General features: G+C 40.9%; 2 protein-coding genes across 6 annotated transcripts in view; both read right to left on the bottom strand.

The window, feature by feature from the left end:
- The window catches only part of LOC310720344 (uncharacterized protein), a 388,245-nt gene that overhangs the window by 145,544 nt on the left and 229,614 nt on the right, over positions 1-13,087 (bottom strand). The gene's annotated exons all lie outside the window — the stretch shown is intronic.
- Positions 1-13,087, bottom strand: part of cdh22 (cadherin 22) — a 246,472-nt gene that overhangs the window by 40,333 nt on the left and 193,052 nt on the right. For all 5 annotated transcript variants that reach the window (XM_083529723.1, XM_083529724.1, XM_083529726.1 and 2 more), the window contains one exon: positions 11,350-11,486. In XM_083529723.1, coding sequence (XP_083385849.1) covers positions 11,350-11,486 — 137 coding nt within the window. The remainder of the gene's footprint in view (positions 1-11,349; positions 11,487-13,087) is intronic.

Here is a 13,087-nt window from a genome sequence, read left to right as displayed (position 1 = left end):
TATATACTCTGCTTTGGATGGTACCGTGGTGAAATCACCTTCAAGCGACAGGGTTGTTAACTCTAGTCCTTCATGCTAGACTTCCTAATTATCAATTAAGGCAATTAAATATATCTTAATTGCACAATTTGGAATAATAATTTGCACCTTGATACTGTGTGCATAAAAACAAATGTAGACAAGATAGACATTAATTCACATTCACCTTAAGCAATTTTGAGTAAAATTTTAAGAAAAGCATGCAAACATAACTAAAAGCAATTATAAAAATACACAATGCAGTGACCCTGTATGCCTAAAGTACTTTCCAAAACAAATGACAAGGTAAATGATTATAGGTGCTCGAATCTTGGCCATCGAGGTGGTTCCTCAATTAGACAGTACTTCATAGTTCCCAAAAAGGACAGGAGGTTGCATCCTATTCAAGATCTACATCATCTGAACCGTTCACTAATGATGCTCAGGTTCGAGAAGCTGACCCTCAAGCAGGTCTTGTCTCAAATTAGTGAATCGCGTCAGCGTCTTTCACAAAGAGTGTGCATGCGGCCCTGGTCCCTCTGAGATTTTAGAGCATCCGCATCTTAAACTATATAGACAATTAGTTGATTTTAGCTGAATCAGAGCACTTAGCAGTCCGGCATCAAGATGTTGTTCTCGCTCACATGAAGGAACTGGGGTTAAGGCTGAACCACAAAAAAAGTTTTCTTTCTCCATTACAGAGAACCTCTTACTTAGGCATCATGTGGGATTTGACTCTTATGCGTGCGCAGCTGTCTCCTGTCTGCATCACGATCATCCTTACAGCCGTTAAGAGGGTCAGAGAAGGACAGTTACTCACTGTCAAGCAGTTCGAGACTGCTATGGTTAATGGCAGCAGCATTCAACATGGCTCCACTTGGCCTCCTGCACATGAGACCCCTTCAGTGGTGACTCGAAACCTGTGCCCAGAACGTGGTGAGCCCTACGTGCCTAAGATGTCTGAAGAGTTTCCGGGTTCCTGTCTTAGGGCCCCATATTGGGAGTTTATGGTCGTCATGTAACGCTAACCATGGACGCATCCCTTACGGGTTGATCATAAACGCCTGCTCTGCCCAAGGTCTTTGGGGAGGGCCCCATCTGTGGCACATCAACTGTCTGGAAATGTTGGCCATGCTTCTAGCTCTAAAGCATTTCCTGCTGGACCTCAGAGGCCATTCGGACACCTCGGTGGTCTCTTATATCAACCACCAGGGGCATCTGCCCTTATGCCTCTTGTATAAGCTGGCACGTCTAATCCTCCTGTGGGCCCAGGGGAAGCTGCTATCCTTGAGGGCAGCTTATGTATTCCGGGTCATCTCAAGGAGGAAGCAGACGCTCTTTCAAAAGCAAGAGTTGAAGCCCGGGGAATGGTGACTCCACTCTCATGTAATGTCTGGCACGCTTTTTCCAGGAGTTCTGGAGAGAGTTCCCCTGGGATGGAGTACCGGTGGCACCACGATGGCCAGGCAGACCATGGTTTCTGTACCTGGTAGCCCTTCTTGAACACCCTCCCTGTAAGAGTCCTCTCAGGAGGTATCTTTTCTTACAGGCAGGGGGCACAATAGATCACCCCCGCCCAGAGTTGTGAAGACTGTGGCTTGCCTTGAGGGGCACAGCTCTGAGATTTCGCTCTCTTTCCACCAAAGTGGTATGAGACCATCTCTGTGGTAGAGACCATTCTTCCTCCACGAGGAGGTTGTATGCCACTAGATAGCGCATGTTCAGTGTATGGGTCTCTGGAAATGAATAAATCTACACTGGTATGCTAGATTACAATCTGTTACGCATATCATTCAGAGGAAGACCTGCCAGCAGAGAGTTTCAGTAGTCCAGTCTCGAAATGACAAGAGACTGAACAAGCAGCTGCGCAGCCTGTGTCCTCTGGAGTTTCCCTCCATGACATCTGTAATGCTGTGGGCTGGTCTATCCCCCTGACCTTGTCAGGTTTTATAACCTTGACATCAGTGCCACTCCATGGGTCTCATTTCTGTTTTGTGTCTAGGAGGTTGCTTACAGCCATAGCAATTTCAATTACATAGATTCCAAATCAGGAGAGATTTCTTGCACTTGCCAACTGAAGAAAGAGCATGCTCACTGGGTTAAGGTGATCCTTTAAGTCTCGTTTCCAAGCATTTAACAATATCGCCAGTAAAAGAAAATGTTCCTGAGCATTTGCTTAGAAGAGCTTGTTTGTGGGCTTATCCCTACCTTCCAAGACAGGTTCAGACAATCTTTCAGAGGCTATTAAAATTTAATTTAACATTGGGTGCTGACCACCTTTGCCCTATTGACCAGAGTGTAAAATATCATGGTCACAAGCTCGATGATACAATCAGGTATTATTTTTGACCTTTATCCTAAGTGCTCTTGTAAGTAACTGTTTGTCTGAACAAATTGTTTGTTATTAACAATCTATGGCTTGCACATATTCACTATGTGAGATTAGATTTGGTAGGTCATTCCTCCAAATTGCACCCCTATAGGTATTTCTATCAATGCCCAACATGAACAGTCAATTCCCTACAGTACCACGAAGGTGTCGGCAGGAGATATTCTCTTGAGTACCTGCCTTACCTTCTCCAGAAAGGCTAAATACTCTGTTTTTGTTTTTTTGCAGAAAAGGTACAATGTTGATGTAAATTCAACACATTTGGGATCACAAAATGTTATTTATTTATTTTTATTTTTTTACAGGCAACAACATTGAATAGAGCAGCACCGATTGTGTGTGTGTGTTTGGGTGTGTGTATGGGGGAGTTATTAAGTCTGTATATTAAACAACATTACTTCTTATATAAAGACATTACAGCTCATATCTTACTTAACAGTATATTTGGGACATGATACCCTTCCGTTCAATTTACCTGCAATGCAGCCTGCAATTTGATATCAAATATACAATCAGAGGCTGGTAAAATTGAATGTCACTCTTTACTGAAAGATTTGGCAGCAGCTGAGCAGCTTGTCAGTGCTACTGCCAAAGGCAACGTGTTTCTATGGCTTTAACATCTCAAGTTCCCCTGAAAAGTGCAAGTGAAACTGGGAAAAGAGGTAGGGGATACTATTCCAAACTGCAAATTAAATTCCAAAATTCCAGAAAGCATCTCATATATCTGTTAGGTTTATATTCATAAATTACAGTGCATTGCTATCCAGTGGTGCATCACCTATGCCTTTTGATATACTGTAAAACTGACTTTTAGCTGTCAACTGGCATGTGTGCTTAACTCAGAATAAAACTGAACTCTTTATAAGTTGATACCGGTAAATGTGACTCAGAAATATTAAAAGCTATGAAAAATAGCTTCTGAATTGAGACTTCGCTGCATCTTTGACCACTGCCTATAGTACAGTCAAATCTGATGCAATCTGAGGAACATAGTTGTGTAAAAGAAATCTGAATAGAGCTGTCCACAAACCCTGTAAAAGTGTGTGTGTGTGTGCGCGTGTGTGCGAGCGCATGTGTACACTCACCAAAACACTTACCACACAACAAGACAAGGTTATCACAATCCTTAACGGACACAATTTCTTCTCTTGCACCCTATTACATTTTGAACTGTGCTGTATTTCCCTTGTGCTGGTAATGTGTAAGTTCTGTTATAATGCATGATTCTACAAGTAATAATATAAAGGGGTTTGGTTTGCCCTGGCCAGTGAAAACAATACATGTTTACATTTAGAGTCCAGTGTAAACATAGATTGTATAAATATACAGTGCATACGGAAAGTATTCACAGTGCTTTACTTTTTTTTCACATTTTGTTGTTACATTCTTATTTTAAAATGGATTAAATGCATTACTTTCCTCAAAATTATACAAACAATACCCAATAATGACAATTTCAAAAAAGCTTGATTGATTTCTTTGCAAATTTATCTTATATAAAAAACTTAAAAATCACATGAACATAAGTATTCACAGTCTTTGCTCAATACTTTGTTGAAACACCTTTGGCACCAATTACGACATCAAGTCTTTTTTGAGTATGATGCCACACGCTTGCCACAATTATTTTGGGGCAGTTTCTCCTATTTTTCTTTGCAGAACCTCTCAAGCTCCATCAGGTTGGATGGGGAGTGTCGATGCACAGACATTTTCAGATCTGTTTTCTTGGTTCTCCACATGTCACAGAAACAGATCAGGCACTCTAAGACATGAAGAAATGAAGTGCTCCCCCAGATTCTTCCCAGTGTCTTATTTTTTTCCGACAGTGCTATCTGGTGCCATTGCTTCCCCAGACGAAAGGTGCATTCGAACCCATTCATTCAAGTGATGAAACAGAAAACAGATTGTCACTAGGTTACGTATGCACTCCTAGTTCCCTGAGGGAATGAGAGCTGTGTCAAAAACGCTTTGGGAACACCTCGCGTTGTTCACGCTCTGAATCACGTGTGAAATCCAGCCAATAGGCAAGTAATGACGTCATTGGCGGGCGACGTCGCGTAAACCAGGAAGCTACAAAATGGGTGAGCGATGTAACGACATTAGCTTCTGAAAAAGGATAAGTTAAGTGCTGCAGGGATGCAGGGAGTATAGCCTGTTGACACAGCTTTTGTTCCCTCAGGGAACTAGGGTTAACCTAGTGACGTTCACTTTCAGGAACTCTGGCTGTGTCAAAAAAGCTTTGAGAACGAGTGTCCAATCATGCCATACTGACCAGTCTCTGCCTAGTATGTCTGAGCACAACCGGCATGCAGGAAAGAGGAGCCAGGAGTGGCTCTGATGTTGAGGTCGTATAACCTGACAAAGGTAAGCGGGGTGGACCAGCACGCAGCGTTAAAATGTCCTGGAGAGAAACTCCAACGGACCAGGCCGTAGAGGCCGCCATACCCGGGGTGGAATGAGCCTTGACTCCAATGGCTCTGAGCGCCTGCTTATTAGCTGGAACGCCTTTCCTATGAAGGCCATAGCAGACAAATCAGTCGCTTCAACTCCCTTCATTGACTCATTCTTCTCCTGGTTGGGGGCTAGGAAAGGAGGAGGGTAGAATGCCTGCAAAACGACGGGTCGTGAGGGAGCCGCAGGCACCTTAGGCACATACCCCTATTTAGAGTAAAGAAAATCGCTGCCTATCCCAGGAGCAAACTCCAGGAGAGACGGGGCCACTGAAAGAGCCTGTAGGTCCCTGACCCTCCCAAGGTAGGAAATTGCCAGAAGAAACCGACAGATACCTAAAAGCCACCTCGGCCAAGGGTTTAGAGTGGGGCTCAGATAGAGCCGCCAGTACAACAGCCAAGTCCCACACAGGCACTCAGGGTCATATCCTGGGCCTCAGCCTCCGGGTGCTGTGTAGGAAACGTGTCATGAGGGGGTGTTTCCCCAGCGACTGCCCCGCTGGCGGGGTACAATAAGCTGTGATAGCGGACAGTAAACCTTCAGGATTGATGGAGCCAATCCTGTGGCAAACTGTTCCTGCAAGAACTCCAGAACTGAACCAACCGGGCAATTGACTGGATCCAACTGGTGGTGCTCACATGCCATTTAGTGGCATATAACCTCCTCCACTCGTGAGGGATGCATCCATCGTTAGTGTTATGTGATGACAAGGAGCTCCCAGGCCATGGACTTGAGACAGGAAAGTTTTTTTGTATGAAAAGAAGTCTTTTCATACTTTTAAGGCTTAAAGGGCTTTACACAAGATTTTGATAGTACGGAACAGGACGTTCGCCCTTCCTGGAGAACCCTCTGTCTCTGAGCCACCACTGAAGGGGTCTCAAATGGAGGAGGCCAAGTGGGATCACACTGGACACTGACGCCATGAGCAGCATCTGGAACTGCTTCACAGTAAGTGACTGGCCTGCTTTTACTCTCTTGACTGCAATGAGGATGACTTCGATCCGGGCAGGGGACAATTGTGCCAGCAACATGGAAGAGTCCCACACTATGCCCAAGAAGGTAGTTCTATGTACTGGAGAAAGCACAATCTTTTCCGCATTTAGTCTTAACCCCAATTCCTATATGTGGGCTCGAATGACATCTCGATGCCGTATCACCAAAAGCTCTAATTGAGCTAATACCAACCAATTGTTGATATAATTTATAATACGGATGCCCTGAAGCCGTAGCAGGGCTAGAGCCGCATTCATGCACTTAGTGAAGGTGCGGGGTGGTAGGCTAAACGGGAGGACCCAATATTGGTAGGCTTCACCCCTGAAAGCAAACCTCAGGAACCTCCTGTGAGTAGGAAGAATTTCTATGTGGAAATAGGCATCCCTTAGATCTATCGTGACAAACCAGTCCTCAGACTTGATCTGAGACAGGATCTCCCTGAGAGTAAGCATCCAGAACTTGAGCCTCACGAGTGAGCGGTTCAAGGGGCGCAGATCTAGGATCGGCCACATTCTGCAATCCTTCTTCAGAACAACAAAGTACTGGTTGTAGAAGCCTGACCCTCTGACTAAGGAAGGAACCACCTCGATGGCCCCTTTCCTTAGGAGGGTGTGCACTACCTGTTCCAGGACCAGTGCCTGCTTGTGTCCTACCATGGTGGGGCACAACTCATTAACCCAGGGAGGAGATCACCCAAACTGAATCGAGTAACCCCTCTCTACTGTGTGCAGGACCCACTGAGATACGTCTGGCATGCCTTCCCAAGCTGCCAGGAAATCTCTTAGGGGAACTAGAGGCTGGTCTCTGACCTTCCCAGAGCGAATGGAGCAATGCCCTGCAGCCCTTGGGGCCTTCATTGCTCTCCTATTTTGTGGGAGAGCTAACAGTCTGGCCTCCTGGTGGTGTCCAGGAGGTACGGGTACCGTATAAGGAGGTGTAAACCCCCCTGAAATAGGTCGCTCGGATTGTCAGGGCCGCTGCACCACTGCCCGTTTGTTCAAGGAGAGGACCATCCTCAGGTTGGCCGACCCCTTCGATTAAAGCTTAGAGTGTCGTCTAGGGCCCTTGGGCCCCCAGAACCTGTCGGTGATCGCCCTTACCTACAGCGTCGCCTGAACAGGCCAGGAGGAGCCTAAACAAAAAGGTAACCGCTACCATCGCTCACCCTTTTTGTAGCTTCCTGGTTTACATGACGTCGCCCGTCAATAATGTCATGACTTGCCTATTGGCCAAATTTAAGATGTGATTTAGACCATGAACACCGCGAGGCATTCCCAAAGTGTTTTTGATGCAGCTCGAGTTCCTGAAAGAAACTCATCAAACCTTCCTCCATTGCTACAAGGTCCCACTCCAAAGCATGCAATGCACATTTTGGCCATTTTCAATAGTGAAGAGCATGGGCACACACATCAATAGGCCTTGGACATCTTGGCTCATTGGTTTGGGTTTGGTCCTCCTTTCGGTCCTCAGTTATTTATTCACCACTGGTGAGTGGAAACATCCTACATGCCTTGTCATTTTAGAGATTATTTCACTCAGTCTTCGGCCACAACGAATTACACCAATTGGAAAAACATCTGATATACCCAGACCTTGACATGCATCGATATAATGAGAAAAGCAGTGTTATTTGCTTCATATTAAATGGTTATGTTTTAGCTTATTGGCGCATACCTTTGTATATATTTATTAATAAATGTTTGAGTCTGACTGTCATCTATTTTCCAAACATTTGTGTTTATCAAACATATTTCTTCATTAAAATAACATCTGTTAATCATGACCTACAGTATTTAGTATTTAGACCCCTTGCCAAAATTATTAAAATTTAATAAAGTCAAGATCAGTGGAGTGTTGCAGTGATGGTCGACCTTCTGCAAGTTTCTCAACTTCTCCCATGACTTTAAATGCAGCAGAAATCTTTGTAGCTTTCTTCAGATCTGTACATCAACAAAACCTTGTCTGTTAATTCTCATGGTTTGTTTTGCTCTGATAGACATTTGTAATACCTTATATAGACACGTGTTTTCTTTCCAAATAATGTCAAATCAATTGAAATTTGACACAGCTTGACTACAGTCAAATTGTATAATCGCCTCAAAGATGATCCAGAAAAATGGGATGCACCTGAGCAAAATTTTATAGCACAGAGTCTAAATGCTCCTGTCAATGTAATATTTTTTTTTAGTTTTAGTCAAAAGCCTGTCACAAAATATGAAAGAGAAGGGGTCCTGGTGTGTCGAAATCATTGCACATGAGTAAGTCCTGGTTCTCATTCAATCACTGTCAGATATAAACCGTCTGAATGAGCTGTGATAACCAAAAGTTCACAAAAACCTTTCCAATATATATGCGTAGGTAAGTCTAATAAGGTGCTACCAGGGTTCATTTATAGCAGAGTTTTGGGCATATCCACCTCATCTCTAAAGACTCCATTTCACTCTGTCTACCACTCCTTTTTTAAAGAACATTCAAGAGCTTTGAAACCCTCTTTGTCCCATCGACACTGCTGTAGGTTAGCATGGTTCTTTTATCTGCCCATTACCTAGTAACGTCCAAGTGCCTTCAACCAGAAGCTACTGGAAAAAGTTTAAACACAAGTTTAACCTGACATATATTTCTGATCTAAAAAACTCTTATGCAGGAAATCAAACAATATTGCATTGAAAATGGGGTCTAACACAATAAGGGTTTGCTTCAAATAGCATTTAGTAGCCCTTGACATATGCCCCTGGTGACAGAAATGGTTCTTATTAAAAAGCCATTCATTGTGATCATACTGGAAATAGTACATCAAGAACAGTCACAGTGTCTTGTACTCAGAAAAAAAGCCATCTTTAAAAATATATACATGAAGTGTTTTAGTCCGTTGATTGAAGCCTTTGACAATGTTTTAAAGTCAACATAGGGTAACAGCATTCTGTACATTTACAAGGTCTCCCTTCTTTGGTAGTCCCATCAAACTTGCCCTCTGACAACTCAAGAGAAGAGTTCCATGATCAATGCACTCCAGTAGTACATCATAAAATCCCTGTCCAATTAAGCTTCAAAAACTTTTATTTGGCTAAAAAAAACAACCTGTCTAAGTAATTTTCTCAAGATGTCACAACTTACAGATCACTGACTGAAAAAAAACTTTAAAGACAATTACAAAAGACTGGATTTCTCATTTATGTCTCTGCTGCCTGGGTGTTTTTAAAGCTCAAAATGTTTCCTTTGGCTTGTCTGTCTTTCAAAAATTAGGCAGTATGCAAAAAAACAATTCATAGCTTTTAACTTTTATGAACTTGTCCTATTCTATTTATATACCACTGCTGACAGTTGGGAAACCAGACCTTTTTTTCTCCCTAAAAAAAAGGTGAATAGGTGATATTGAAGTAATCTATTATTAAAGTGCCAGTGTCATTGATGAGATCCAGAGAGTTCATAGGGAATTTGGTGACAGAACTGGCCAAAAAAATCAGCCTTTTTTGTGAGCCAGACTTTTAACCACGTGCACGTGTGTATGTTAGATTTTTTGTCCAATTAGATTTCAGCCTCTATGTGCTGCCATGTCAATCTAATCTTCCCAGGGCTTACAAAGTCTGTTCTGCTGTTTTTTTTTTTTTTTTTTAACCAGAGTCTCCTTAATAAATAGCTCTGTTTCTTTAACCAATCAGATTCATATTCGCCTTACAGGGCAGCTAGCTGGCCCAGAATAGCGTCAGCATTTTTCCGTCTTCTGATTGGCTGGTCAGAGGAAAACTGACATTAATGCATCTGAGTTAGACTTTTTTATGCCTATGGAGGAAGAGAAATTGATTTGGTCTCGGACATACATAAAAATACATTTTAAAGAAAACCTAAACATCGTGTGGAGAGGTCGGCTAACCCCAAAGCTAGCTAGCTTGTCTCAGCCTGGGAAAGGCTACCAGTGTAGAGTTTTAGAGTTGTCTTAACTGGGTTTCTTGTAAAATGTTATTCACCCTCCATATGTGAAATGCCCCTCTCTCTGTAATGCCATGCGTTGTTCTATTGCATTTTGATGGTTTCTATAATTGTGACGTGATAGTGGTGGGATTAAGAGGTGGATTAAGTCGGGTAAGTCCTCACTGAAGGTCCGCCACTGTTTAAACATGACTAAAATATTACTATGTTTACATTAGTTCCGGTTTTTGGATAAATTTTTAACTATTTTTTCAATTATATTTAAGAACTTATTTAGTGTTCAGTACTTTGGCAATGTGATTTACCCCTTAAGTTTAAATCTTATCAGTCAAGCCACTCTGAAATATCTGTGTACTTACTCTCAGCTTGTTTTACTCAGTAGACTGAATTTGAGTAAAGCATCTCTAAAGCTTCTCTTAAAGTATATCTGTGTTGCAAAAAGACATGTTACATCCCGGCATTCTAAACCCCTTCAGGCAATCACTTCTCCTCGATGGGTGCTGGATCAGCGGGTTCACATGCAGCAGCAACTACAGCACTGATTGCACCCTCTGTACCATCATCCACACTACTTTCATGCTTGTCAGACCTAGTGTGGTACCCAGCATCAGTTCCCAGCAGTGTTATGGCTTTTTAGAGGGGTTAAAATTGTCTTAGACAGTTTATTTGTTTTAACTTAGATTTATTTTCTGGATCATGGGCTTTTTTGCTTCTTACCAGTGTTATTTCCATGTCTTTATTCAGTCTCCTTTTCCAAGGGACTAGGTTGCTCTATATGATCTGTTTTTTTATTTCATTTCACTGTGTCGATGACTCTGTGAGGCCATGTCAGCACTGAAACACCCAGAAATTTGTCACTAAAGTAAATTCAAGAAACCCATGGGAACTCTTACCGTTGTCATTGTTGTAAAAATTAAGCTGGCATAAGTTAATAAGGGAATGAAGGAGACTGTTGAAGAGTTTGAATACTCAGAAATAGTGTGAACTCACTCACTCACTCACTCACTCACTCACTCACTTAATTTTGCTTCAACATTCCTTTTTCCTCCAACAGAGGGCATGTTTCTCTGAGAAAGAGTCTGCGATAATATAAAGTTTAAACCTTGTACAAAGAAAAAAAAATCTCCTTTTGCCAAACAGAGTTAATCACTGCAAGAGTTGTTCAACTGTAACTTCATAGTAACAAAATAAAAATATAAAATAATAAAATAATAATAATACATTTTGATAGTAATAAACATTAGTGTTATTGCAGGCTATCCAAATGCTGTATTTGTCTATTCAATTACACTGCATGGAGCACTTGATTAACAGTTATCAATTGTTTGAACTATTTAATAAATCCCTTTTTTTATTTAGTAAAAGCAAAAAATTGCACATTGCATTCAATTTAAGCTACCATTATAGTCATTGATAAATCTCAACTTAATGTGATGTTAAACCATAGGTACACCTTCTACAATACAGATAAAAAAATCTGGGGTACATCTTTGGGCATCTATTTATCCAAACTGAATTGACAGGCCATAGACCAAATCTTGTATCGAGTTCTGACAAAGTACAGGACGTACCAGCCTCGACAGCTGTCACTGTGATGTTGTGCCAGCCCGCCGTCTCTCTGTCCAGGATTTTCCCCAGGGTGATTGCACCAGTCACTGCATCAATGTTAAAGATTTGCTCCTGATCTGTGCTCTGATCGATTGAGTATCTAGACAAAACGCAGAAAAAAAAGTTAGTCATTGTATAAACTGAAAAAAATTTTAAATAATAATAAATTTATATATATATATTTATATTAATTAATTTATATATATATATATATATATATATATATATATATATATATATATATATATATATATATATATATATATATATATATATAATTTGTGTATTTTTAAGTTTCACATAACATGTATGGCAAACTTGCATTAAAAAATTATTAACACACTCCAATTCTGTTATAAATTCCAGGAATTTATAATTTGTACTATTTATTCTTATTATTCTTATTCTTATTCTTATTCTTATTATTATTATTATTATTATTATTATTATTTTGGCATAGGCATTTTGATGTAGAAAGTCAGATTTAAACAAAGGTAAGACACTTAACTGAATCTGTATAACTAAAGGAGACGTTGGAAAATTTTATTATTTTAGCCGGTATGGAATAAAAACTATATTTTGTCCCCCTACTGTTATATTTAATGAGGCTAGAATAAGGCTTTATGTACAGTGGCTCAAACAAGTTACATGTGGCTTTAGTAACCTAAATTAGCCTGGTGTTGTGATCTGGACTGTTTGATCTCTTTATTCAACTGGATCTTTTTGTTCAACAATGTAAAAGGAAGAGTGGTTTTAATAACACTGCTCCAGAGAGCTGACCGTTATCAACAAGTGTTTACAAACATAGCATTCTGGTGAATTTTTATTTTTTACACAGCCAAATTAAAAAAGAAATTGTGTTTAAAGTTATATAATTTTTTTTTCCCAGTTGATTTGACCTATTTGTGGTTCTGGTGCTATTTAAAGTTCTGAAGTATAAATTTTTTTATCTCAGTCATGAGCAATTCCAGACCGGCACAGAGCAATTGCTCATCAAAAGGTTCTACAGCCCTACAACTGCTGTTTCCCCAACTCCACACATACAAGCTCTCGATAGGAGGTCATTACGTTCAAGAATGGTGACCCATGTTATCCAACATCTTTGTCTAAACACCAGTGCTACTTAGCAGAAAGAAAATCCCTTTTTTCCTTCAAATGACATGTCATCCACTTATGCTGTTCAACCACAGCCCACATATCTGCTGAATGAACTGCTTAACCAAAGGTCCTTGAAGCCTACACCGCTGTATAAAGCTCTTCAGGTGTAATGTGCATGATTGTTAGTGTACACACATCAGTGCTTGTTTACTTGCTGCTTTGTTTTGCTTACTTGCTTTCTCTTCCCCTGAAGCTCTCTGCCCAGTTGGCAAACTGGGTGTAAGTTGCCAATTGATTGCGGGAATGCATTCAAAATAGGAAGAGTATGGTCTTTAAAGTCAGTATGGTGGCAAAAGTGAGCCATCCCCTCAGCTTACACACGAATTCTGCTTTTTACTTTAATGGTTACTTTTTATTTTTTTTAATGCTTGCAATTGTGTTCTTTAACACTCTTCTGTGCTTTGCTTTACACTGACAGTGCTAAATTTTCTCTGTTATTTGTTCTGCCTGGCTAGTCCTGTTAATGTCTCTTATGCTGGTGTTGTATTGTTATTTGTTCTACTACTTCAGATCAGTTGGCTTGTTGTGCAGAAACTGAACTAC

The sequence above is a fragment of the Silurus aristotelis genome (assembly GCF_946808225.1).
Source record: "Silurus aristotelis genome assembly, chromosome: 2".
NCBI classification, from domain to species: domain Eukaryota; kingdom Metazoa; phylum Chordata; class Actinopteri; order Siluriformes; family Siluridae; genus Silurus; species Silurus aristotelis.
Note: the sequence above shows the minus strand (reverse complement) of the source record. Positions and strands in the feature narration are given on the sequence as shown.